General features: G+C 44.1%; 2 protein-coding genes and 1 long non-coding RNA gene across 6 annotated transcripts; 2 read left to right on the plus strand and 1 right to left on the minus strand.

The window, feature by feature from the left end:
• Positions 1-1,333: 1,333 nt before the first annotated feature.
• LOC307024125 lies at positions 1,334-3,248 on the plus strand. The gene is made up of 2 exons (XR_013803848.1): positions 1,334-1,592; positions 2,081-3,248. It is a non-coding gene; the product is annotated as an uncharacterized lncRNA (long non-coding RNA).
• alpk2 (alpha-kinase 2) lies at positions 2,864-27,694 on the minus strand. 4 transcript variants are annotated; one of them, XM_079657970.1, is made up of 13 exons: positions 27,378-27,694; positions 22,086-22,187; positions 18,805-19,990; positions 17,969-18,714; positions 15,142-16,618; positions 14,917-15,064; positions 6,003-6,130; positions 5,865-5,909; positions 5,474-5,772; positions 4,945-5,033; positions 4,618-4,835; positions 4,138-4,186; positions 2,864-4,050 (listed from the first exon to the last, which is right to left on the minus strand). In XM_079657970.1, the coding sequence occupies exons 3-13, from the start codon at positions 19,760-19,762 to the stop codon at positions 3,843-3,845; spliced, it is 4,365 nt and encodes a 1,454-aa protein (XP_079514096.1). In that variant the 5' UTR covers positions 19,763-19,990; positions 22,086-22,187; positions 27,378-27,694; the 3' UTR covers positions 2,864-3,842. The 4 variants fall into 4 exon arrangements, with proteins under 4 accessions (XP_079514096.1, XP_079514098.1, XP_079514097.1 ...); XM_079657972.1 differs by lacking the exon at positions 22,086-22,187; XM_079657971.1 differs by lacking the exon at positions 27,378-27,694 and having other exon boundaries at positions 22,086-22,535.
• Positions 24,043-26,160, plus strand: LOC307024123 (uncharacterized protein). Its single transcript, XM_079657976.1, has 2 exons — positions 24,043-24,585; positions 24,925-26,160. Exons 1-2 carry the CDS (start codon positions 24,198-24,200, stop codon positions 25,968-25,970), a joined length of 1,434 nt encoding a protein of 477 aa, XP_079514102.1. The 5' UTR covers positions 24,043-24,197; the 3' UTR covers positions 25,971-26,160.
• Positions 27,695-27,966: the final 272 nt, after the last annotated feature.

A 27,966-nucleotide genomic window follows, 5' to 3' on the forward strand; every position in this document is an offset into this window, starting at 1 on the left:
TTTCTGATTTATATCTTTACAGAAATGCGCTACTTCAAGTGTACCATTTGTCAAATTAATAATCTGCTTTTACAACAAAAGGTTATTTTCATAAAAAAATATATAATCTAACATGGACATTTGCTGCTGCTTAAGGACATTATTTGATTTTATTCAGAGCACCTGTCTTTAGAAATAAAGTGTGTGTGTGCGCATGTGGTGTGGTGAAGGGACGTCAGTTCATTCACACAGCCAATCTAAGAGTTATCAGCTCCAAGGACAAGCAAATAAAAGCCCCCCCGCCTGTCCGGGGACATTTTATCAAGCCCTGCTCCCCTCAACCTGGTCACAAACAAACCAAGGGCCAACTCTCTTCAGATCCTCCTTCCAAAGCATTCCAGCGGCTCGAAAAATAAAGTCACAAAGTGCAGGTGAGAGTTAATAAGGTAAATCAGAAGAGGTCCAAAAGCATTTCGTTAGTTTCCTATAAAAAGATAATACAGTCCAACAGGCCTCTGAAATCCTGAAACAACAGATAAAAACAATAAATAAAAAGAATGATCAACCACGATTATTTTATCAACTCTGATTTTGTTCCTCACATGTGGGCAAAAAGGCAATTTGTTCATAACAATCAACACAAATATTAAAAGACTTGTCTTATTGTTACTTCTAAACACCTTTTAACACTTATCTAACATAATCATTTTAACATAACTGAACAGTATTTCAAAATACGCTACAACTGAATAGGGTCAAAAAATGTACCTCCTTAAAGTGCACCGTTTTTTGCACTGCAAGGTTTATGATAAATGTACAAAAGACATTTCTTCAAACGTGCTAGTTGCTATTTCTGTAAAGCTTCACAGATTAAGGGTGAAACTGTTTGACACTCTGGCATCTTCAGAAGCCCCCTCAGTTGGGAATCCCTGATTTATTGTTCAGGTTCAGAGTGTGAAGAGAAGCTATTTCATAATATGCTTTTATGATGCAATGGATCTTAGGGGACATATCACTTCCTACAAAGTATCTATTAACTATTTTTCATCCATTGACTACAAAGAATCTGTGTTTCCTTTCTTTAACATGTGAAATAAATGGAGGTGGGTTGACTTGACTCTTTGATGCTTTGCTTTTTGCTTTTACTTTAAGATGGGCTAATTGTACCCCAAACTCTGGACTCAGGTTGTGAACCTCTCTTTTCAGCTCCTCCACGTTCTCCTGTCAGGAACCGTCGGCTCGTGACTTTCAGAGAAATCTTTGGTGTTCAGGCCCAGTTGCCTCACCGGCGGGGCACTTTTTGTTGGTCTCCCCCTCCTCCACCCCTCACCCTCTACCTCTGGTCAGGGTCGATCGATACTTCCCCTGTAGCTTATCACTAATGTGCAACTGGCTGTTTGTCCAAACCCTGCTCTGTCTATATAAAGACTTGGAACGGGACAGCACCAAACCAAAATGCACCACATATCATGAACCTGCAGCTCCGGACGCACCAGTGGACTTTTAACCGTTTGGAAGAGACACAAAGATCTCTAGTGCGAGGGGAAGGAGGATGAGGAGCAGGAGAGTCACCAGATGAATCCTGGACAGAGGATCCACTTTAGAAACTTGAGGTGAGAGTGTCTTTGAGAACTTAAAAAAAAACCTCTATCAATAAAATGTAGCATTTCTGGTTGTTCTACAATCTATATGGAGCCTTTATTAATGGTTTTAACTCAGTTTTATTGGTTAAGATTAAACTATTGTGTCATTTTCAGCTCAAAATGTTATATAGTTAAAAGAAGAAACGATACAGAGGTATTAAATCCATTGTGACGTGCAGTTTGAAGGTTCTGAGGTAGAAAGAAAATGACACAGGTGGTATTTTAGTCTTTCTCACACACTTCAAATGCAAACAGCTGCAGTCATCCCCACAATCGGTTAAAAAAAATACATGGACCTTGGACATTTTGGATAAGCCTTGTGTATTTACTTAATCAATGAGTACAACATTATAGTAGATTTGTACATGTGTAAAACCAAGTCTTGTTTTTTTCACTTTAATTCTCTCCATTGCTCTTATTGATTCCACAAATAACTTTTCTTCCTCTTCTTTCCCCAGATCACCCGCCTACCAGTTTGTATTAACAACCCCTCTGTGTGCAGTATCTTCAGTACACCCTTTCCTCCAGAGCTGTGGAGTGTGACAATGGTGTTTGTGTCCTGTGAATCAAACGCCATTATCACACTAAATATCTCCAGTGTGAAACAGACCTCATGATAGTCCTCAGTTTCCTGGTGTCCACCTTTTTGTTGGTTTTGTGTCTCGTGCATTAGTTGTTATAGTTTCCTCATTACATTTGGCTGACGCTTTTATCCAAAGTGACTTACAATGAATGCAAAAACCATTGAGATTCCAGCTCCGAACAACAAGGAGAGTGCAGATATTTTCATAGTCATACCTTTGTGAGTGCTGGTGAATTGGGTACAAGGCCTAAGCTAACTCTTGAAAGTGCTTTTATTTTAAAGAGTTCTTGCTGTACAGCCTGAAACACATAGGGGACACACTACACCAGCCTGTGTTGCAGTGTTGATACGGCGTGCATGATGTTGAGCCTCTGAGTGTGACCCACTTACTTTTTGTTCGAGGTGCTAACTTGCTGCTAGAGACGTCTCCTGTGAGGATAAATAAAAATAGACGTGCCGTGCCGTGTTTTCATGCTGCCGCCATTCCTTGTGTTGTGTCAAACTTAAAAAAAAGAAAAAACTGCTATGATATAAAGTACTTATATAAAATTGCCTGTTGATATATATTGAGACAAAGAAACACCATCAAACCCAGCCCAATGTTAAATTACATACAGTGTCAAAATCCTTATTTGGTCATTAAAGAAGAAAATTAGAAAGTATTTTCAACCAGTCTTTAATAAAACAGATCTATTGTGTGCTTACATATTTACCATAACCTGAGAACTATGTCAGCAACTTAGTTCAGAAATATAAAAGACAACAGTGAGGGTTTGACAGAGAGGGGTATCATTAAAAAGCTGCTATGGTGAAATCTGGCTCTAGATGTCAGGTTTAGGATTAATTTGAAGCCGTTCACTTTATCTGAAATAGTTTATAGATCCTTGAAGGATGTCAGACATACAAATAAAAGTAACAGTCAGAACTGCACCAGACAATAAAATGATATATAAATAAATCTCTCAATCATACTTTATGTGAGGTTAATGTGTACACAATGTATTTTCTGTTGTTTTCAGAATAAAATATGATATTATCCTGAATATCCTGCTTTTATTACATCATAATGTCACATTAAACTCTCATACTGAACATAAAAACATATCCTTCACCGTGTGTATTTACAACCTACCTAAAATACATTTTCTCTAATCAATGAATTAACAAGTTCATTAATTTAATGAACTAATAGTTTGAAAACATCACCAAAGTAGAAAAAACAAGAAGAATCATTGCACCTCAAAAATAAAGCAATCTCTAAGACGTCACAGTTTTCAACACAAACTCAACGTTAGCATCGTTTTCAAGTGTTTGTTACATTTGTCACAGTTTTCCATGACATAAAGTGTCCTCCAATGGATTATAAATACACTCTGAAACAGAAATCATCTCATTTAAATAAATTATATCTCTCAAATGTTCAACACAAGATGAAGAAAATAAAACTCTTGTGAAACAACAGCTGCTGGTTGTATAACGAGTGAAAAACATCTGTTTTCTCCGTCGTCTGCAGCTCAGAATGAGCTTTCTGTCATACATGTTTTACAGGCCAATCTCTGCATGACTGGAGGAGCAAATCACATAAAACCTCAGCTAGTCAATCGAATACTGAAACATAGTCCAAGGTTCTCCCACTACTATGACTTTCCCTTCACTGTCGGCCCAAAGGTTTTCTTCTTGGGAGCAGCAGGGGGCGGGGCTCTGGCTTTGGGGGCGGATGGAGCCTTTCTGGGTTTGGGCTGCAGGGATTTGAGGCCCAGCAGCTCACAGTACATGTTGCACAGGTGCAAAGCTTTGAACTGGTCAATGAAGGAGGTGGCACAGTTTCCTTTGAAGCCCTTGTATCTAAAAAATAAATAATAATGTATTAATACATCTGTTTGCATGCAACAGGAAACATGCTTTAGTATTGGTCTCAAAAGAAATACTCACCCTTTCTTACAGGTGGCTATTCCCACATCAGTAAGCCTCATTCCTACTCCTGAAAACAAGAGACATTATGTTCTTTAGTTCAAATCAAATCCAATCAAACTTTATTTATAAGCAGTTTTCATACACAAATGTAACACAGAGTGATACAAAGAACACTGACTACCCTTTCCCAGGTAATAACCAGAGCAACACACACTGTAGCTTTGTGTTACAAAACTAAACGTTATACCATCACAGGACTGAATAAAAGAATACATTAAGAGTAAAAAGAAAAAAGAATAAGAAAAGAAAAAAAAGAATACAAATAAGATTAAAAAGGAATAAAATAAGAATACAAATAAAAATAAGAATAGAATACGAGTAAAATAAGGAATAAATACAATTAAATTCAAAGCCTATATATTGTATGAATTATAAGTTAAAGCAGAATACTTTGCAGATAAAAACAACTTGTGTATTAGTATACATTTCAACCCGTACCTTGCATGTCAGTGACCAGCAGGTTGCCGTCAGTCTTGTGGTAGACCCAGTGCTGGAAAGCACAACACTTCTGTCCCGGCTCCGAGTCGCGCCTCTTCAGGTTGATCTCTTTCCCGTCCTTCACTGAATACTTCACAAAGTCCCCAATCAGCTCCTGCTCCAGCGTGGCGTACGGGACGTCGTTGCACGGGCGGTGAACCAGGTAGATGGGAATAATCCTGGTGGAAGCATAGAACAAAATGCATTGAGCTTTGAGTATTTTACTTTATCTTAAAGCTCAGACCTGTGCTTTGCATTCACTCTACAGATCACTGTTGTGTGACTCACTCTGGGACCGCTCCGAAAGCCTCCACAGACTCCGCTGCAGTTGTGTACGCCTTGATGTACTCTCTTGCTGTGTTCTGGACATGGCACTCCTACAGGGCAAAAGCTCAAATTACAAAACAATATCTTTCTGTATTATAGGGCAAACATGTCAGCAAGCAATGCTTTGAATAGACTAGTAATCAATTAAACACAATTGGATAATAATTGGATAATAAACATATAAATATAAAGCCACGTACCTCACATACACATTATGTATATTTTGGGGGCACTAATGATTGTATTTTCATTGAAAATTCACGTAAAAAGGTGGCCCCTTAAGCATTTTCAAGTTACAGTAGGAATGCATTTGAGTCATAAATGTTATTCGACGCGATATAAATGTCAACTTCTTTATGAGAATGTTTTGATATTAATTGAAAATGACAAGCCTAAAAACATTTTCATAAAATGTTTTCTTTCAGAAGCATTTATAAGGTATTTATGTAAATATATTTGTACAGTATATGCACTTTATTTAATTCCCTACCTCTACAGCCAAGGTGAAGTTCTTCTGAACGAGCTCGTCGTTGTTCTTGGTCCCGTAGCTGATGGAGTTGTGTACTTTGAGCACACAGCAGTGTCCTGGTAGTAAGAGGGGTATCTGACCCGCCTGCATCTTGGTCCGGAAAGCCCGGCGGTGCATCCCCTCCCCAAAGTGAACCTTTTCAGTGATGATGCTGGCAGGCTGGTTCTCTCCAAAACACTGGTCAGATAGGAAATCCTCTTTGAAAATCAGCCTGGAGCACTGGATATCCTCCTCTTCACTCCCAACCTCCACAGGGGCAGCTAATACAAAATACAAACATGTCAGCGGTTGTCCATCAAAGTCCATAAAAATACCCAAATGTGTAAAGAAAGAAACCTTTTCCAAAACTCACAAAAGATGGTCTTTGGAGATGGAGGGATGACAATCTCACTGAGCACTACAAATATAAAATAAAATACAACTTTTTTAAATGGGGGTGGATACACAATGATTTTTTAAATTGTTGATGAGGTTAAATCAATATGTATACCTTCATATGTGAGCACGTAGTCCAGGGAGGCCGATCCATGTAAACTGGTGATCTGACACTGGTACTTGCCCAGGTCTTTCTGAGAAGCGTTGCAGATGTTCACTGACACTCTGCTCTCGTCCCCTGCACTTAAAAAAAAAGGTACAGTGTTACAAAATGCCCCACACAAAACCACTGATTTCTGACCCTGTGGAATTGCAAAAAAAAACTAATATCAAATGTGGGTTCACTTTGACATTTACATGAATTATATACATTATGCCGATCCAGGATCTATATGGCAATACATTCGAATTGTGTCAGCTGATCATAGCTGCTTTGGTTGCTCCTATTCTTGATTGCTAGAGTATGATGCGAGTGGGTAGCTGTCGTTGCCCTGGGATTTGGTTGTAGTCTGTTACCTGTTTTATTATGTGGCATGTTTAGTTTTACTTCCTGCCTTTGTCTTTTTTCCCACCTGTTTCCCCCCACACCTGCATTTCATTAGTTGATGAGGCCTTCTGTTTGTTCCTTCAATCAGTTGCTTCAGGTTTGGTAGGTGTTTGTTATCCCAGTGTTTAGCATTCCTTATGTTGGTTTTACTGCTGTACTCTGCCAGTTTTCTGAACTTCAGACTGTAAGTATCGCTATCAAATCATTTTAAACTCCCCCTGCTCTTCTTCTCCCTTCTATTTCGTATATGGCTTCGCCCTCTAAGGCTATCGCTATTGGGTAATCCCCCTGCGCCCCCGCGCAGCACTGAAACACTTGTAGTCCACGCCCACCCCGCAAGGTGGGCCCCACCCTCGGGCCTCCTTCCGGTATAAATAGGAAGGTGGCCCGGCAATCTGCTCCCTCTTTTTTTCAGCAAACCAGCACAGTTACTGAAAGCACAGCAATTGAGAATCATCATGAGCAACAACTGCGTCCGTGGTTGTCCCTCATGTGGCTCTGGGTTCATAATGAGTTATGACCTGCAGAGATAAAAGCAGTATGCGAATCCTGCCGGGGGTCAGAGCACGCGTACGCGGCTCTAAACCAGCAGGTAGCATGCACTGCGCTCGTCTCCCCTCGGGCGACAGGAAGCGGAGAGCGGACACTCTTGCTGCTGTGGCCGAGGAGGACGATTGGCCCGTCCAGGCTTACGAGCCCGCGGACGGGGCCTCGTGTCCCTGGGGCAGAGTGCCGGGCAGGAGTCCGAAGCAACTCCTGCCCCGCCTCCCTCCACGGTTCACCGTTCGGTTTCTCCCCTCCCTCCTCTCCCCCGGACGGGGGAGACAGAATCGGAGCAGGGTGCCAGCTTGGCGGCCGAACATGCTTTCCCCCTCTCCGTCACCACAGCGCGGCGTCTGTTACGGAGACGGCCAGAAAAGTGCTACTGGACGCTCCAATCAGCCCGGACGGGCTGTTCGGACCCCAGTTCCACGCCATGGTCCATGAAGACGGCCGCGGAACAGGTGGACGGCATTCGCCAGCATGTACAGCTGGCTCCAGTCGGCTCCAGTCGGCTGAGCTGCCACAGCGGCACCAACGCCTGCAGCAGCCGCGGCATCCACGCCGGCCACAGGAGGCCGCAAGCGGAGAGACGCCCACAGCAACCGCCCCGGTGGCTGCAGGGGCTCCGTCCCACGTCTCCGCTCCCCCGCCACCCCAGAGACAGGGTCTCCCGGCGGCGAGTCAAATGGGAGTGAGGCTCCCCCGCTCCTGGTCGGCTCCGCGAGAGCCTCCGAGGAAGCGGAGCCGGTAATTAAGCCGGCTACCACTAATCTGTTGATTAAGTAGACAGCAGGGCTCCCTGCAGAAGCCTGCTCGCGGCATTCCTCTGTCCGAGATACGCCTCCTACACACGGTCATAACCCATGAGCGCCGGTATAACGCCTCATGTGGACAGCACTGCACACACCTCCACTCATCTCCTGAGCGTGTACATGCCTCATGATGACAGCCGGAGTGAAACGCAGCGTGTGGAGGTTTCCTCGCAGCCCTTTCGCCTCACGGGCAGCGGCGGCGAAGGCAATGCCCCGCCTCCCTCCACGGTTCACCGTTCGGTTCTCCCCTCCCTCCTCTCCCCCGGACGGGGGAGACAGAGTCGGAGCAGGGTGCCAGCTTGGCGGCCGAACATGCTTTCCCCCTCTCCGTCACCACAGCGCGGCGGCGTCTGTTACGGAGACGGCCAGAAAAGTGCTACTGGACACTCCAATCAGCCCGGACGGGCTGTTCGGACCCCAGTTCCACGCCATGGTGGAGTCCATGAAGACGGCCGCGGAACAGGTGGACGGCATTCGCCAGCATGTACAGCTGGCTCCAGTCGGCTGATCTGCCACAGCGGCACCAACGCCCGCAGCAGCCGCGGCGTCCACGCCGGCCACAGGAGGCCGCAAGCGGAGAGACGCCCACAGCAACCGCCCCGGCGGCTGCAGGGGCTCCGTCCCACTTCTCCGCTCCCCCGCCACCCCAGAGACAGGGTCTCCCGGCGGCGAGTCAAAGGGGAGTGAAGTGAAGCTCCCCCGCTCCTGGTCTGCTCCGCGAGAGCCTCCGAGGAAGCGGAGCCGGTAATTAAGCCCTTTCGCCTCACGGGCAGCGGCGGCGAGGGCAATGGCGTGGCTCGTCACCATGACGACCATTACAGCACATCACAGAGAAGCCAGAACGGGGGAATGAGCAGTATTCCAGGCTGAGTGCCCCCAGCGGAAGCGGCCGCAGCGCCACGGCGCCAGGGCTCGCTGCAGAATCCTGCTGGTTTTAACCTATCGGTTAATTAACTGCAGAGCTCGCTAATTAAGCCGGCTGCCACTAATCTGTTGATTACCAGCAGGGCTCGCTGCAGAAGCCTGCCCGTTTTAACCTCGGTTAAAAACCTGCAGAGCTCGCGGCATTCCTCTGTCCGGAATACGCCTCGTACACACGGCCTTAATAAACCCATGAGCGCCGTTATAACGCCTCATGTGGGCAGCACTGCACACACCTCCATCCATCCCCTGAGCGTGTACGCGCCTCATGATGAGAGTCGGAGTGAAACGCAGCGTGTGGAGGCTTCCTCGCAGCCCTTTCGCCTCACAGTGGCGGCGAGGGCAATGGCATCACAGAGAAGCCAGAACGGGGGACTGAGCAGTATTCCAGGCTGAGTGCCCCCAGCGGCAGCGCCCGCAGCGCCACGGCGCCAGGTCTCGCTGCAAGAAGCCTGCTGGTTTTAACCTATCGGTTAATAACCTGCAGAGCTCGCTAATTAAGCCGGCTGCCACTAATCTGTTGATTAAGTAGACAGCAGGGCTCGCTGCAGAAGCCTGCCGGTTTTAACCTCGGTTAATAACCTGCAGAGCTTGCGGCATTCCTCTGTCCGAGATACGCCTCCTACACACGGTCATAATAAACCCATGAGCGCTGTTATAACGCCTCGTGTGGACAGCACTGCACACACCTCCATTCATCCCCTGAGCGTGTACACGCCTCATGATGAGAGCCGGAGTGAAACGCAGCGTGTGGAGACTCCCTGGCGTGGCTCGTTGCCATGACGACCACAGAACATCTCGAGCATGTGCGCCCGCTCTTAGAGTGTTTCTCAGAGTGGCAGCGCGTGTGTCTGATGGACAGATGGATGAGCAGGCTGATCAGCAGAGGATACGTCCTGCAGTTCGCCTCTCCCCCCCCCCCCACAGTTCAATGGGATACAGGAAACACTCCTGTCCTCCCAGAAGCTATGTCTTGCGCTCCAATCCGAGCTGCTGGAACTCCTGTTGAAAGAGGTTATTTCCAGGGTTCCTCAAAGGGAGGAAAATCAGGGGTTTTCACTCCCGTTATTTTTCTAATCCCGAAAAAGACTGGGGGAATGAGATATCCTGGATCTGTCAGTATTCCACATGCTGACGATCAAACAGGTGCTGGAATGTTTTCACCAGGACGACTGGTTCACTTCCACCTGAAGGATGCATACTTCCACGTACCCATCATCCCGTAACACAGGAAATTCCTGCGTTTTCCATTCAGGGAATATCAGACCAGACAATCGTCTGCCGTTCGGATATTTCCTGGCTCCTCGCATTTGTGTAGAGAAGGCTGGAGCCACTACACAGAGGAGGGATGAGTGTGTTTCCTCTGGACGACCTGCTATTTGCTGGCTCGCCCCAGGGAGGAAGTCGCTTTACAGACGCTACATCTCGTATCGCATCTGTCAAAGCCTGGGTTTCATAATAAATTGGAAGAAGAGCTGTCCTCTTCCCTCTCAGACAATCGTTTATCTGGGAGTGGAGTTAAACTCAGCCAGCATGAGAGCGCGACTCTCGCGGCAGCGAGGGGAAGAACTGACAGCACTCCTCCGGCGTGTCACAACCCACACAGCCCTCTCCGTGACGCAGCTGCTCGGCGTTGGCGTCAGCTGGTCACGTGATGATCCCCCTGAGTCTCTTCCAACAGGGGGACACTCCAGAGGTGGTTCATTCGCTGCAGAAGCCTGTTGTTTTAACCTATTGGTTTATAAACTGCAGAACTCGCGGCATTCCTCTGTCCCAGATATGCCTCCTACACACGGTCATAATAACCACGAGCATCGTTATAACGCCTCGTGTGGACAGCATGCACACATCTCTCATCCCCTGGGCGTGTACGCGCCTCATGAGGAGAGACGGAGTGAAAGGCAGCGTGTGGAAACTCCCTCGCAGCCCTTTTTCCTCACGGGCAGCGGCGGCGATGGCGTGGCTCGTCACCATGAAAGACCATTACGGCACTTCACAGAGAAGTCTCTCCCCCCAGCAGTTCCATGGGATACAAGAAACACTCCTGTCATCCTAGGAACAGTGTCTTGCGCGGTTTTTACCCCCGCTATTTTTCTACATCTCCTCTGTCCTGTGCGCGCGCTGTCTTGAGTGGCGCGCACGGCTGCCTTGCGCCATTCTCAGCGCCTGTTTGTGCACTATAGAGATCGCTCGATCGGGCAGCCTCTGTCTGCACAGCGGCTGTCACACAGGTTGTGTGAGGCTGTGTCACAGGCATGTCTCCTCTGGGGTGGAGCTCCCGGAGAACGTCAATGCGCACTTCACCAGAGGAATTTCCTCCTCCACGGCTTTGCACGGAGGAATGTGGAGTGGAAGATATTTGCACGGCTGCATCTTGGTCTTCTCCCTGTTCGTTTATTCAATTTTATTTGAGGGATGTCTCCCATTCCTCTCTGACACACCCTGTACTGGGTGTCCTGTCGGAGTGAGTGACGTCAGGGAGCCAGCTGTGCGCCTCTCTCCTGCCTCTCGGCACACGGAGAGCGGCCCTTTTCCCCTCTTATAGGAGGGATGTTTCTTTTTCCTCTGACACACTTTGTACGGAGTGCCTGGTCAGAGTGAGTGACGTCAGGGATCCAGCTGGGCGCTCTCCTACCTGTCTGACACGCAGAGAGCTGCTGTTCCCCCACTACGATCGCAGGACGAGGTGGGACTTTCGTCTCTACTTTCTCACAGCGGCCGGTATGTATTGTTCCCAGCCTTCACCCCGTCGGGAAGATAGGCATGTTTTGCTAGGTTCCAGGTACGGTGATGAGCCATTACGCATGGCACATCAGGCAGGGGGGTGTTATTGAGCAGGTATGTCTGTGCTTCTAGTGCCGGGCGGACCCAGTGGGGCGCAGACTACATCATGCTTCGCCCTTAACCCAATAGCGATAGCCTTAGAGGGCGAAGCCATATACGAAATAGAACTGAGGTTACCTACTGTAACCCCAGCTTCTATGAGTAAATGGCGCAGCCCTCTAAGTGCGGGGACCCACTGGCTCTACGAATAGCTGAAGAAAAGTTATGTTGTATGGGAGCAGATTGCCGGGCCACCTTCCTATTTAGACCGGAAGGAGGCCCGAGGGTGGGGCCCACCTTGCGGGTGGGCGTGGACTACAAGTGTTTCAGTGCTGCGCGGGGGCGCAGGGGGATTACCCAATAGCGATAGCCTTAGAGGGCTGCGCCATTTACTCATAGAAGCTGGGGTTACAGTAGGTAACCTCATTTCTCCTCTGTGACGTATAGATAAATGTATACCTATTTTGAAGGTATGGTTTACACAATAGTTGCTACTGACTGCTTTGCAATGATTAAGAGAGAGCAACATGTAAAACATTACTTTATAATTGCAGGAAATGTATTGTATATTGCTTTTTTAAACTGTAGTGTGTGCTCATGTGTTTCATTGTTGGTGTAGGCTACTGTCTTAATATGATTAGTGAAAGGCAGGTTTTCCTATAAATCAATCCTCACATTTTTCATATTAAATATCTAGGTTTATTCCTTTCTAAAATTACATTGTTCTGTTTTCTGTAATAATACACTTAAGTAAAAAACATTGGTCCCACTTTACAATAATACTACAATTTTAAAGTGTTTACGAATAGTTTGTAATTCATTTATTAATTAGGTTGTGAACACTTAATAAATCATTAATAAGCTTCTATAAGACATGAGATAAACAGGGCAACTGTGACCGGTTGCTTGCCAAATAGTGAGCCCACATTTATCTGTACTGCTAACCTGCCTCAGCAGAAGCGTCAGCCAATCTAATCATATGCCAGTACAAGCTCTAGCCAATCAAACCGCTGCTTGTCTGTCAGGGGCGGGAGATTCATGTGATTGGTTGTTGATCGAGTTTCAGACATGCCCGCCGGCAAGCGTCAACGCACGCCGCTGTGTGGATGGGCCGTTACGGCCCGTCCACACAGCGGCGTGCGTTGACGCTTCACCATTCACTTTGAATGGGGTGACGTCACTTTTTGCCGAACTGCATCGTGGAAAGCATCGTGGGAAGCGACGTGGAGCGTTGATGGCTTGGCTCGCTGCAAAATTTGAGCAATGTTCAACTTTTGACGCCTCGGCAGAAGCGTCAGCCAATCGAATCATATGCCAGTACAAGCTCTAGCCAATCAAACCGCATGCTTGTGTGTCCGGGGCAGGAGATTCATGTGATTGGTTGTTGGTCGAGCTTCAGACACGCCCGCCAGCAAGCGTCGCCGGCAAGCGTCAACGCACGCCGCTGTGCCCAGCGCTCAAAATAGGATTCAAGTCTATTTTCCGATGCGAGGCATTGCAGAGGCGCCGGGCAGGAAGTGGACCGGTCAGAGCATCCGGCCCATCCCCAAAATAAACTAATTTTGCAGACCCTATCCCTCAGTAGTCTTTCAAGTAGGAGTTGAAATGCCAGCGTTCTCCTCCGGTTTACAGGCACTGTGTGAATTATAAAGAATGATTATGATGATGAATGCATTTTTTTACCACTAAAATACAGCAACACATCTTTGATTCATGTCGTTTATAACTGGAATATTACAATTATTATTAACTTTGTCTGTACAAAGTTGCCTTTGCAGGAAATATGACCAAATCAACAAAAACTGTGAGCCGGCAGGCAAGACGCTCCGCTTCTGAAATGCGCCCAGTAGGGTATGACGCCGGAGGAGGCCGGAAAAAAATCCGCGGCGTAGCCGTAACGCGACGCAGACGGACCCGGTGGAATCGAGGGGTTATATTGGCTACCTAGCTTACTTTGTCTTCTTCATCAGCGAGCATCCTTGGTATCTGTTGCTCACTGAGTTGATTCTAGCTGAGTAGCCAATATAAGGCTTAGTCACCTTGCCAAATAGTGAGCCTATGTTGATGTATGAAAACTATGTTAGAACTGGTTTATAAATGGTTCTTAATGAATGAATAATAAAGTGTTTACAACCTAATTCATAACCTAATTATAAACCCTTTATGAATCCTTTATAAGGGAAGTCTTATTGTAAAGTGGTACCAAAACATCTTATTGATATTTGTCTTGTATTGTTTCGTTGGCATTGCATTTGATATTGAGACAAGCCAAAGGTAACTTAAAGGTCACCTATTATGCAAAATCCACCTTTTCATGTCTTTTATACATCAACATGTGTCCCCTCTGTGTAAAGACATTCTCAAAGTTTCAGGAAAAAAGATTCTCTCACTTTTTGTCCTGATCCATTTATAAGAACCTGTCTGAAAATGAGCTGATCAGATTTTGGCCACTTTGTGATGTCATAACGTTTATTTGGGTTGTGTAACCATTAGCCAATCACCAACCAAGGTAAACCCCCCCCCCCCCCCCCCACCTTATCACCTGAATCTCCTCCTAGAGCACCATTGTGTTCTTTTTAACCAAATATCTCTCAGAGAGTCGTGGGGAGTGGCTCCTTATTCTCATCTAAAGTAACAGACAGAGAATCAGCACTTTTGAAGCAGGGCTGAAACAGAGTGGTTTATAGGATTCTACAATGATCAGTTTGGTATTTCGAGCTATACTTCAGAGACATGTTTTATATATATATATATATATATATATATATCTGAGACTTATTGATGAAAAATAGTATATTAGGGGACTTTTAAAGTAACTATTAGATGTAACAGCATCCATTTTGAAGTAACCCTCCCAACCCAGGTTGGCTACTGACTGCTTTGCAAAGATTTAGAGAAAGGAAAATGTAAAACCTTACTTTATAATTGCAGGAAAAGTATTGCAATATTGCTTTTCCCTTTTAGCGTTCTGATAGAAAATGTTACCCTCTTGCCTAGATCCTGCTTCCATATGCAAATATCTCTTTTAAGTGATTTTGCTCAGAGTAATGAATATTTAGTTTTGTAGAAGAAGCACAAAGGCAAACCTGACCTGATTCTTAAAATGAACATTTTAATTATTGGAAATAATAAGAGTACCAATACAGTTCAAGAAATCAAAACATTTAGTATATGGCTAGTGTCAATGAAGGACTGGAATACATTTCTAATAGGCTATGGATGTGGCATCAATTAAATTAAAGAAAACATAGTATTGCTAGTTGAAAAATATACTTTAATTATTAAGTATGTGGTACTTGTAGGAGATTATAGTTATCCGGAGTGTTTAAAAGTTGAGATATGTGTAAAAATGACCCTATTTTAACTTAAACTACGGTAAATACCTTCTCTTGCTCTCAGACAGGACAGTGTCGCCTCTGCTCCAGGTGACAGTGTGGTTGGAGAAAACCGCCGCAAACTGACACCACAGGCACAGAGTCTGGGGGTCTCCGCTCACCGACACTGCCTGGATGGGCTGTACCACTTTAATGTCTGCATACGTAGACAAATAATTAGTAATAGGTTTTTTTTACGAATGTGAGATGCATAGTTTGATGTGTATCCCTTACCTTCTTTAGCTGGGATTTTCTGTTTGACCACTTCACTGTACGCCTTCTTGCGAGTAGCTCCAGCATCTGCCTTGGGTTCCTCTGCCTTTGCCAGAATAGAAATGTCTGGCTTTGGTAGTTTAGACTCCAAACCACTCACAATCTTTCCAAATTTGTTCTCTGACAGCCGACGTTTTTTAATGATATCATCGCTCAGAGTACTGGTAAAGTTCTTGGGCTTGTGGTCTTTATGATCTTCATGATGCAGAAGTGGTTCTCCATAGGAAGCTTTAGCTTTAGCTTCTGGTTTCTGGGACTTTTTCTCCTCTGACTGATCACAGTCATTTTCAGTTTTCCAAGTTTTAACACCCAGCTTGGCCTCAAACATATCAATCCTTCCTTTTGCAGTCTTTGGTTTTGCGCCATTCTCCACCTCAACCAGAGGCTCCGCTACACTTTTCACTCCCGTTGCATTCAGAGCGTGTTTCTTTTTCTTCTTGCCATGTGTTTTGTTTGGAGCCTTCTCAGCTTCTACAACAGCTTCAATCACCAGTTTATCCTCCTTTTTCTCAGGCCCCACTTGAATGTTCTCACTAATGTGATTTTCCTCAGAAAGAGGATGAGTTTCTTGCTGTTTGCAGACCTGCTGGGGGGAAACGTGATGAGATAAATGATCTTGTTGCTTTGTAGCTTGTACACCATGATGATGGCCAGCTGTTTTGTCCTTCTTGGAGCGGGCTCTGCTCTCTGAGGTCCACTTGTGGGTTTTATGCGGCATAGTTTCAGCTGTTTTCTGACTTAACTCAGACTGTATGGCTTTGGCGATTGGTTTTACAGTCCAGGGGACAAATGGGTCATTTAAATCTAAAGTGATGAATGCAATGCGGTTCCTCTGTGACACGATGAAATGATCTGCATGGACATCAGCCAAGTGAGAAAGTTCTCTACTGAGGTCATTAATCTCCTCAAGTATTGTTTTTCTTGCAGTGACAAAGTCCGGTTGTTTCTTTGTTGAAGATTTCTCTGCAGACTTTGTTGTATTTTCCTTTCTATGAATCAACTCGTCACCATCCAAAGAAGTTTTGTCAGTAATCCCATCCAAGGTTGGCCAGAGAATGCAGGGTTGTACGTGACCACAACCGAGGTCTGTGTTGTCATTGAGAGAAGCTTGATCTCCTTCCAAAGTGCAGTTTGTCCGACAGACGAGGGAGGAGCAGATATCAAGAGGGGCTAAGGGCATAATAAACTTGGGACTTCCCCTCTCTTGCTCTACCTGACATGGCCCGTTAAGGTCTGGTAGAGTTTCAGGTCGTTTGTGCACATTTGGCACGCGTGAGTTTGTCAGAATGTTTTTTGGGGAAAAACGAAGCTCTGATAAAGGTTCTGTATCTTCTCGAAAGACCTCCGCACAGCTTCTGTTGGCTTCCTGCTTGACCACAGAGCCCGGCTGGGAGACGATGTGTTCGTATGTCACTTCACACAATTCATCTCTAAAAAGCTGGCAATGAAAACACAACAAATATTAATTCAAGCAATGTCAAGAAATAGTACGTTGCAGACACTAATATTTATTCAATTATCACATGCTAATGGTAAATGATTGTATAGACCTTTCAATAACACTCAAGTGTTGGCATGTTATTATATCAAGGCAGATTCTATAGATAGTAGGTTACTTAATCTCTAAAGGGCTGGTAATGAAAAAACAACAATTATTGAAGAAAATGTAAGGCAATCTTAGGAAATTGTACACTTATATTTATAAAATTATCATATTCTTCAGTAAAAGTCTGTTACACTGAGGATGTTAAATGATCGACTAGACCTTACAATAACACCAAAGTGTTGGCAGGTTATTATTCAAAGGCAGATTCTATAAATAGTAGGTTACAAAAACATGCCAGAGCATTCAGATCCTTTTTAACACATACCTTTCTATGGAGCCACAAAGCAGACGTTTATGAAATACCATGCTTTTATATCCAATCCCACTGTCCATATGTCCTGTATGCCAACCTAGACTGTCGTTGTTATAGACAGGAGCTCCGACTATGCCCTGCACACATAAGCCAATCAAAAGCAGTCTCCTATGCTCACGGACCTCTTGGTGTCCTGATCCTTGGTTTCTAAAGGAGATGCGGTGGGAATGGGTGTGTTAAAGGGTGCACACATAAAAAGAGAGAGAGAGAGAGAGAGAGAGAGAGAGAGAGAGAGAGAGAGAGAGAGAGAGAGAGAGAAAGGGGGGTCATGTTTCAGTCCTCAGCTGTGCCTTCCTCTCATCCCTCCACCCTGACACGCCACGGATGCATGCTATTATCATTGAACTCCAAACTATTATTAGATGCCATTTCAGTCCATCTGAAGTTTTCCTCACATGCACTCCCAGTTTCCTTCAGCACACACAGCTGTCAGTCTTTGAGACGGGAGCCAAAGGACTTATCCAATCACACAGAATCAAGCCGAGACATGCAAGGCGTCACGGGTGTAAAATAGGTGGCTCCCATCCAAAGCAGGGTGACAATACTTGTGAGTGTCATGCATCAATATCACTTTTCAGAACTGCACAACCCCTGACTGGCTATCAATACTCTAGGAATGAAAAGAATGACAAGGACAAAGGTGGGAATGCCTTTTAACGTTGTGGACGTGTTAACAAAGCCCATTACTGATTTATCTGGCGCCAAGCACGACTGATTGTTCTCTCAATCGAGGGGTAACTCTTTCCACTGCTCTCTCACTGTCTGCCATAGATTACAAAGAAATTGATGTGTGTGGACAGGCGCGTGTGTTTGTTAAATACTTTACGGATTTGTATGGGACAATACAAGTATAAATCTATCTATCTTACCTCTTCAATCATCAGCTCTCCAGGTTTATTTTGTCCCGCCAAATCTGTATCCTCTGTTATATTCAGTACGACCGGATCATCTTCACTGCTGATAAAAGTGTCCTCAAATCCAAAGTGAGAAAGGTCCAGATAAGCAGAATTGGATCCAACGATCACATCTGAACTGTACCCTCCAGGAAAGGCCATGGTAGCACTGGATGATCCCATGGATGAGTGCTGGTTTGTGGGGCATGCAGAGAGCTCAGCCTGGCAGCTCTGGATCCCCTCCGGCTCCTTTTCATCTTGTGAGTTCGCTGTTGAATCACACAAGGATTCAACGCTCTGGGAGTCCTCTCTGTCTCTGAGCTCAGGTCGTGCAGCTTCGCACAAAGAGGGTAAGCTCTGCCCAGAGAGGAAGGAGCTCTCTGGGATGTTTTGCCCCTCTAGGGGCTGATCCTGGATGCCCATGGTTGCCTGTACTCCTGGCTCTAGACCCTTTCCTTCTTTAAAGGTCTCTGTCCCAATATGAGTATTCACCTCTGCTAGTGCCTGTGTTAGAGCATCAATCCCGGCCCCTATTTCTGTAAAAGCGGCTGTAAAGTCCTCTGGTGGAGCTGCGATGATCCCACTCCAGTCTGAGAGTGCACTGGCCCAGCTGTCTATGGATGACCACCGCTCAACTGATGGCCCCCAACCCCTGGTGTCATCGCTGGGCCAGCCAATCCCCTCGCTCCCATCAGGGTTGTAACCTGACACTTTTGTCTCTCCTGGGGAAAAAGAAACGTCACTGGTGAGCTCTCCTTGAATCATATAAAGTCCCGTCTGGTCCCAAACATCCTTATCTTGTGTATCCTCACCTGTCAGATACTGGCATGCGTCCAGCCACAGCTCGATAGGGCTGTCGCTTCGCCTTGTTTGGTGGGTCGAATCAGAGACCTCTGCTTTTCCTCGCCTCCCATCATTTACCGACATCAAGCCTGCCTCACAGGCATCCACAGCAGGTGGTCTTGACTTTGAATGTTGGCTTACGTCTGACTCATAGCCCACCATAGCTTGTTCCTCACTCGAGCCGCTATGACATTGTGTCACCACGTTTTCTGAATCACACACAAGGTCACATGTACCGCAGTCAGGTTCTGCCTTTCCTCCCTCTGTGTCTGAAAATGTCCTTTGTCCTTTTACTTCAGAACTTTTAATCTCCTTCGGATCTACATCAGGGGTCAGGAGGAACTCTTGTTTGTCACTTTCAAAGATATAAAGGTCTGACACAGGTGGTATAGCTGTATCACTCTCTAGACTATCTGACTCATGTGATAACGACTTTAATAGAAAAGTGGCTCGACTGTGTTCAGAGCTGGAAAGAGGCTCAGTGTCAGATGTCTCCGTTGAACTTTCAGAAGTGGAAGACATGGCCCCAAAAAGCTGAGGTGTACCATTGTCTTGTTTTAATGAAAAGGACAGGGCTGGTTCTTTTAAAAAGTGAAACTCTGAAAAAGATTCAGAGAGGGGGGAAATCAAATCATTAGAGAAGTGAGGTAATATTGGTAATACAGGTTCTGATGAACCCAAATAGCTACACACTCTGAAATCATCATCCTTTGGTGCTGAATCAAAGCAAAATGGTAAACACTCGGACATATCAAAGCTGGATGATGGGGGCTTCAAGCTGTCTGAGTTGGGGGTTTTCTCCTGATTGAGACATTTGAAAGTGTTTAATAAAGGCTCAGTTGATTTGACTTTAGGGTCTGAGGTATCTAACTCGACCTCTGCCCCTACCTTTTCTGCAGACAGCATGTTTTCGATAAGACTGTGCATAAGAGAAGGAGCAAATCAATTCTCAGTTAGACAGTCTATAAGAGCTGGAAGGGAACATGTTTTCTCATCTGTGCTATGGAGTGACAGGTCCATCTTCTGCTGCTAGATTCCAGCTTCCAACTTCAGGCTAAGCCGTGGGACAAATAGCAGGAAGCGTGTTTTTGCTTGGCGTTTCTTGAGACATTTCCTCCCCTGGGTCCAACTGTATCCTTAGTATTTATTTAGTACCTGCAAAGTGAAGTCAGACAGTCAAATAATCTCTTATCTGAGGCACTTGAGTATATTTACCTCCTTGATATGAAGCATAAGATAAGATAAGAGGTACTTTAGTGATCCCAAATTGGGAAATGTTTGCGTTGCAGCAGCATAAAAAAACAACAAAGCAAAACAAGGCATATAAACAATACTAGGATTTAAACATCTCAAAATATAATTAAAACAGCATTAAAAAGTAGACGATATACAGTATAGAGTAGAGATAAAAAATCTATAAACTCTCACAATAAAACACTCTTGAAGGGCTTTAGACACAATACAAAGCAGGCTATTATATACATTAAGAGTGTAGGGAATGGAACATTAAATTAAATATAAATGTACAGTGTGTCCAGTTATCCAAAGAGAAGCTGGAGCAGAGAGTTCTCTTCCAGCCAGAGGTGATTTGTTATATAGAGTAATTGGAAGTAAGGTCCACTATCTACCTCTATCTATTTATGTTACTTTCAGGAGATATCTCTTTTTTTAAAAAGGCATGTTGCATCTATTTTGGAGGCTTTTAAAGGGCCCTTGACATACCTTATCAACAGGAAACCTTCCTTGTTGTTACCCTCTACTGTAGCTGATAAAGATGTCCAGTGTGTGTTGTTGTGCTGTTACCAGACCCAGACTACATTCTCATGTATATTGAGAATGTAGTAAAACATGTCAGGTTCTTCTGATTTAAGTATTTACTAAACAACTACATTAATGCACACATTTTGCATTATACTCCTAACTTTAAAATGTCTTAAAACACATTTGAAGAAGTTTATTTTTAAGCAGTTTTCAAGTAAATCTAAAAATCAAAAAATCTATAGAACCAAAATGACATGCAACTGATGAGTAACACTGGGGTTGATTCTAAATATTTCAGCTGGGTTTCATTACATCTGCAATATTTAGAGACTTAATGTGACTGTAAAAGCACATGTGTGTCTAAAGGGCACCCATATTAGATTCACATTGCCCAACCTAATATACGTGCACAAGCCTGATGTGAAGTATTGAAGGGGAGGCTTCAAAACATGCACCCTGATATACAAGTTTGCAGGAGGGGAACCGATGACAAACGACACTGGAAAAATACCAGCACACATTCACCCATGACCTGCATTCGTCACATTCCTGCTGCAGTGAAGGACACCTAGAGCAAGTCTGAAGTGTTTACCAAGGAATACTGATCCTGACTTGACAAACACCTTGGATAGTCTGTAAACACATTTCACACAAGGCTCAAGCTGCAACATGCATTAAACCTTTTTTTTTTTAAATATTAATGTTATAGATTGTTTTCCTTAAATGAAGCCAATCTGTGTGATATGCCATACACTGATTCCATATTTACCTTTTTAATTATCATGTGCATACTAATGTCTCAATTCTCTAAGTGGTATCATACTCTCAGAGGCACTTGAAATGTTTTATATGAATAACAAATAGTTGTTGTTGTTGATTTGGTTGATTAATGCATTAGATAGGACTTGATCTATAACAACATAAAAAAAACAATAAAGCTGTCAGCGCCTGGGTGACTGAGAGCAAGAACTTGTAATTCGATGTCCACTTGGCTCTCTGTGCCAAAATAGATCCGTCCTCAAGCACACAACACGCCCCAAGAGACCACTGCTTCTTTAAAACCTCTGTATGTGAACAACTTGATTGAAAGACTAGAGCTCGAGTAAATAAGAAACGCGGTTTTAGAAATCAGAAAACGAGAGGCCTCATAATTCAAGACATTCTCAACACCGAGGGCAACAAATAAGCAGAAAAACAAATACAAATATTGTTGAGTAATTTTGATTGTTAATCACTTTAGGGATTCAAATCTGATGCTTCACAAATTGTATGATATTTTTATAATGCAGCCAAGTGTCTACCTGTCAGCAGTCAGACAACGCAGTGGAATTGACAACATCTACCATTCCCAAAGGAAGACCACAAACACATGTCTAACAAGTTACCTAACAGCTGACTCACACATGATGAAAAATATAAATATTACTTGAGGTATTGTAACAGTTGACAGCCTGTGAAGGGTTTTTTCAGCCATGCGTGTAGTACGTACCCTTGTAATAGCCGTGCGGTTGAGGATTCAGACGTGTGTTGCAGGACTTCAGTATGAGTCCAGGCTTGAGCCGGCAGTCTCGGGGTGTGAGTCTATTTTTAACTGTTGTCCCCCGCAAGTACAAAGTTAGATACCTGATATTGCGGACATGTGCCGATCATGAACATTTAAAACTCAATATCTATTTTTGCAGTGTGTTTCAGTGTTGGCCGTCTTTACAGATAAAGATGTTGACTTGTGGTCATTAAAGAAATGTAACTAAGGGAAGTCTTTGGCTCTTGCCAGAGAGAGAAATCATGAGGAACTTTAGGCAAGCACATTGGAGTAATGTTTTGATGAAACGTCAGGCATAATAACATATCTCATATGCACGAGGCAAAACTACGACGGAGTATTAGGGCCACACTTAGACAAAAAAAACTGAGATTTCGAGAATAAAGTCGTAATAATACGAGAATAAAGTCATAGTTACAAGAATAAAGTCGTAATATTACGAGAATAAAGTAATAATTACGAGATTAAAGATTTATATATACAGTCTATGGATTAAAGTCGTAGTTTCATCAGTGACTGAGAAGGAGACAACAGCAGCGTCCTGCAATACAATGAGGAATGTGGAGCATCTTGTGAAGCAGTACTTTAGTTTAGGTTTCTCAAATAACTAAAAACTTAATCTTTTGGCACATCAGCATCAGATTATCATAAGTATTAGAACTTTGAATAGGTTGTGCAAGAAACTATGTCTATTATTTCGAAGAAAGAACCAAAGGGACTTGGAGGAGATTGTCTCCTTTCTGCAGGAGGAAATAGCTGGTTCTGGCCGACTACAAGGCTATCGCTGGTTACATCTACGAGCTGTTCAAAGGGGATTTGTTGTTTTACAAGAAACGATGAGACTTGTAATCAAGGCTTTGGATCCAGAAGGAGTCGAACGATAGCCTTGTAGTGGAATCGGAATGAGCTCCCCATTTAAATCAGGACAGCAGAAAGCTTACACATTTTCCGGCGTAGACTGAAAACTGAAACCTGATGTACTTATAGGATTCTGTTTTCTTCAAGTTTGTATCTTGTTGGTCGAATGCACTTATTGTAAGTCGCTTTGGATAAAAGCGTCAGCTAAATGCAATGTAACATAATGTAGTCGGCCAGAACCAGCCAATTCCTCATGCAGAAAGGAGACAATCTGTTACGATTGGGTGAAGCAGGTAGGACTCAAATGCAGAATTTAACGAAAAGCGAGCTTTATTAAATAATAAAAGCTGTGGCCAAAAAGGCAGTATCCAAAATATCCAAAACAAACGAGCAGCACAAAGAACACAGACCGTGGAATAACATGGAGGGGAAACAATGAACCGACATGGAACACAGGGGAAGACTAGACTAAATACACAGAAGGGTAATCACAGGACAAGACACAGCTGGGCAGGGGAGGGAGAAACACAAGGGCAACAGGTGAACACAATGAGACAATCAGACACAGGAGGGAAACTAACGACAGGGAGGAGGACCAGACAAAACACAAGGAGGAAGACAAAACACCGAATGAACAGACTTACAAAACCCATAACCAGACAGACAACACTAAAACCGTGACATAAACCTAGGAGTGTGACACAATCTCCTCCAAGTCCCCTTCTCAAGTCACTTATGAAACTACGACTTTAATCTCGTAATTATGACTTTATTTTCGTATTATTACGACTTTATTCTCTAAATCTCTGTTTTTTTTCTTCTAAGTGTGGCCCTAATACTCCGTCGTACAAAACAAACATGTGATGCTTATTCATTCCCGTCTGTCCTTATCAACCTAACATATGGGGAAAAAAGCAATCAAATAGAGACAACCTGTTGATAATCCATTTAAACACAAGGCAGTTTGTATTAGATAGCCTATGCAGAATTGTTCAAAATCTAAGTCATTCAACTTATTTTTCTGACGGTAGGCCTACCTTATACACAAGTTATTGAGCCGTTTCCGCTCTACATCCTGAACTCCTCCCTTCGATGCAATGCACTTCCGTTTTGGCGGACTGGGTTTGTTTTGCTAGCTAGCTCCGTTGTGCCGACAAAGCACTGATATCGCAGAGACAAAGAGGATATAACAATTACAACATGAAGAAAAGTGGTTCGGGAACTACGTGTGCGGTAGTTGGTTGCAATCACTCGAGAAAGCACCTGAACGAGTGGTTAGATAGAGAGTGCTACGACCACAAACCAGCTACGAAGAGGCAATGTCCATGCGCTCCATTGTTGACATTTTTTCGCAAGCCTGATACCGACTCGGAATCAAGGACCTGGCTGAAGGCATTGAATTTAAAGAAACCACCCCGCAACGTTTTTGTTTGTTCCTATCACTTTGTTGACCAAAAACCAACCAAGGATAATCCTTTCCCAGCGTTGTGGTTGGGGTACAATCGCCCTCCCCAGCCAAAGAGACGTCAACTCACCCGGCGGACCACTGCCTCCCCCCAGATAAAGAAACGCAGACTTGAAGCTGAGGGTAAGTTCAGCAACTTTAGCTATGAAGCTGACAATACTGTTAATTATGAATAAGTTGTCATACACTAACATTGCTACCGGTATTTTGCTAAGGCAGTTGATTGTTTTGGAGATGGGACAAACAATGCCCAGGATGGCTACTTCATTAATTGTGTGTGTGTGTGTGTGTGTGTGTGTGTGTCTCTGTGTGTGTGTGTGTGTGTGTGTGTATGTATGTGTGTGTGTGCGCCTGCGTGTAGATAGATAGATAGATAGATACTTTATTGATCCCCAAATGCCTGCCTGGACTCTATGCCTGCATTAATTTAGCTCCATCCATGTTTTCTCTTCCCCTTTTTAGATGCTCCTGAAACCTGTCAGCCTGCCTGTGAGACTGAGCCTGCTACACCAACATTTCAAGATGCCCAGACCCAATGGGAGGATCTGTCACATATTGACCACACATACTCTTCAACAACACAGTCTGTTAAAATAGACAAGGCCACACAGTGCGAGGCAGAAATGGGTCCTACTGTGACTAGCACCACGGTCATTGATGATACTAGGTCCCGGCTGTATACAGGAGTGCGTATGGTTCAATTTTTCACCCTGGTGACGGTGTTGTTGCCTTTCAGTAAGCCATCAATTACCCTCCCTGTTGTTGACCAAATCCTGATGACCTTGATGAAGCTAAAACTAAACCTAATATTAGGAGATATTGCTCACCGCTTCAATGTGTCTACATCAATGGCAAGTATTGTGATTAGTCACTGGATTGACGTGATGGGTGAACAGTTCAAAGTCCTGATCCCCTGGCTTCCAAGAGAGACAATTCGTGCCACCATGCCCTTGTCGTTTCAGAGGAACTACCCTCGAACCACCTGCATCATTGACTGTGCCGAAAGTGCCATGCAGAGAGCCACAAACCACGACTCAAGGAGTGACACTTTCAGCCAGTACAAATCACGCAACACTGTGAAATATCTTGTCACTGTGGCCCCTAATGGGCTAATCATGTTTATATCTGACGCCTATGCTGGCAGAAGCAGCGATAAGTTTATCACCATGGACAGTGGGTTTCTAGACTATCTGAGGGCTGGTGATGAGGTCATGGCGGACCGTGGGTTCACCATTCGAGACTTGCTTGATGAGAGAAGGGTCAGTTTGAACATCCCTGCTTTCACCTACAGGCGCAATCAGTTGACCAATGAGGAGACGACACGCACCAGGCGAGTAGCCAATGTCCGCATACACGTGGAAAGAGCAATCCAGAGACTGAAGGTCTTTAAGATTTTATCCCAGACCGTTCCCATCAGCATGGCACCGAAACTGGACAACATCTTAACCATCTGTGCTGGCCTAGTTAACCTGAAGAGTCCACTGATCAGAGTGCCTCGTGAGGTTTAGAATCTTGCCTCGTGTCCCTGTCTACCAACACCCAGCCATGTTGTTCATTAAATACAGATAAACACAACAAATACTGCATGCATTGTATTTTTTAATATTATATATGAATATTTTCATAGTGATGTAATTGTGTGGGCTGCTTTTATATTTTAATTTGTAATACCTGTTAGGATTAAACATGTGATCTTTCTTGTTGAAGCCATTTCTTTAGTTTCCTCTCAACAATTAATTCATTCAGTGTTATTTATGTACAGTATGAGCTTAATATGAATGATGAACTGTGTTAAAAGAAATTGTAGCACTCTAAGGAACATATGAAATGCAATAATGCAATAACAGTGCAATAATGAAATTAAATTACATCAAACTTTATTTTCACTCAAACAGTACAGGCACATATGATATATTGCACAGCATAAAGAGATCATGTAAATTGTGCATTATGTAAACAACAGACAACTGTTGGCTCCTGTGGGCATGACCTAAATAAGGCAGTTTATTTTGGTTTTAAAATGCTGAGATATTTCCTGCAGAACTGTAACCTTCCCTCAACAAAATCGTCAACCATTTTCGGGAGCATGTGGGCAAAGTAGAATGTGCGCAGCCTTATGATATGCCTTCAGACTGTCCATTGCTTTTCCATCTATTGCCATGGATTGAACGAAGTAGGAGCAAATTTTGCTGTACGTTATGCTGGGCCACGTCGTCATGTTATCCTCCCAGTTTTGCACTGAATTCGGGTGGGGGAGAGTAACGCCATCTCCAGTCAAAGAAGTAGAATCGTGTTCCCAAGCTAGCATCACTGTTAGCATCGAAATCGCTGTGTTTACACCAGTGCCCGTCTGACTGTTTACACCGGTTTACACCGACAGACGCTGTGCAAAAGACTTCCGGCGGAAATGAAGTGCATTTGTGTAGGGTTATGGCGCTACCCGTGGTTTGTCGCGTAAACTTGTCTATAGGCTAAATTATATTTTGTGAAGGAAACATTTAGCAGACTCTTATCAAATTACATTGAACGGGTGAAAAGAAGCAAAGAAGATGAAAAAATAAACAAAGAACTCAATGAACACAAGCTAATCCCTGATGATAAAGATGGCAGGTCAGTGTGAAATAAATTGAATGGTCCCCCCTGGAAAATAATAATGATTATCTTTTGTCTGTATTGAATTAAATGAAAATAGTGCTCTGTTAATTGCCAAGCTGTCATGTCTTTAAGCTAATCAGAAATCTAGAGCAAAAAGATGGTTAGTTTAGCTTAGCATATAGCCTGGAAACAGGGAAACAGCTGGCTCGAAAGAGAAGGAAATCTGCCAAAATGTATTAGGACTGTAATAGTCTAAAAACAATTGTCTAATTTATCATCTTTATATGATAGAATTTAGCTTTTATTGTTTGTTTTCTTACCTTTGGACAGAACCAGGCTAGCTGTTTCCACTTTTTCAGGTCTTGGCGGATTACAAGGTGGTTACAGAAGCTAGCTACAGTAACATGTTAGTTGTCAAAAAACAGTCCAGTAGGCAGTGGCGGCTGGTGGAAAATATTTTTGGTGGGGCTGTTGATATAGTGAGTAAAACATTTTTTGGGGGGAGAAATGACCCCTTAAATTGGGGCTTCTGGTGATGTAATGGCCCCATAAAATCGTGGTTCTAGGGCCAGGAACCACCAGGCTGAGTCGGGCTGAGTATGCTAAACTAACTGCGGTCAAGCCAGCCTCCACTCGGGAAAACCTAGTCAAGCCAGCCCTCACGTGATATTGCGGTGCGCGAATATCCTATGCATTACGGTAGAGTAAAAAAAAAATCATCCCTCTGTGTTTAGATGGGATAAAACAAAAACTGTCCAGTATCAAAGACTCATTTCACTTCAGGGTGAAAGCAGGAAATCCCATCTAGTCACTCAGAAAAAATCAGGACATTCTGATGTAGAGTTTCAAAATAAAAGACCTTTGAAATCTCTATTGTAGGAGCTATCATCCCTGTTTTTGGATGAGAAT

This window comes from Notothenia rossii (genome assembly GCF_949606895.1).
Source record: "Notothenia rossii genome assembly, chromosome: 11".
NCBI lineage: Eukaryota > Metazoa > Chordata > Actinopteri > Perciformes > Nototheniidae > Notothenia > Notothenia rossii.

Excerpts from the sequence above, each read along its gene's own strand:
- alpk2 (XM_079657972.1), bottom strand. The coding sequence starts at position 19,762 with ATGCACAGTCTTATCGAAAACATGCTGTCTGCAGAAAAGGTAGGGGCA. Across the intron at positions 18,715-18,804 it reads CGCATGCCAGTATCTGACAG|GAGAGACAAAAGTGTCAGGT; the intron begins GTGAGGATACAC and ends CTTTTTCCCCAG. Across the intron at positions 5,773-5,864 it reads ATCTCCAAAGACCATCTTTT|CTGCCCCTGTGGAGGTTGGG; the intron begins GTGAGTTTTGGA and ends ATTTTGTATTAG.
- LOC307024123 (XM_079657976.1), top strand. The coding sequence starts at position 24,198 with ATGAAGAAAAGTGGTTCGGGAACTACGTGTGCGGTAGTTGGTTGCAAT. Across the intron at positions 24,586-24,924 it reads ACGCAGACTTGAAGCTGAGG|ATGCTCCTGAAACCTGTCAG; the intron begins GTAAGTTCAGCA and ends TCCCCTTTTTAG.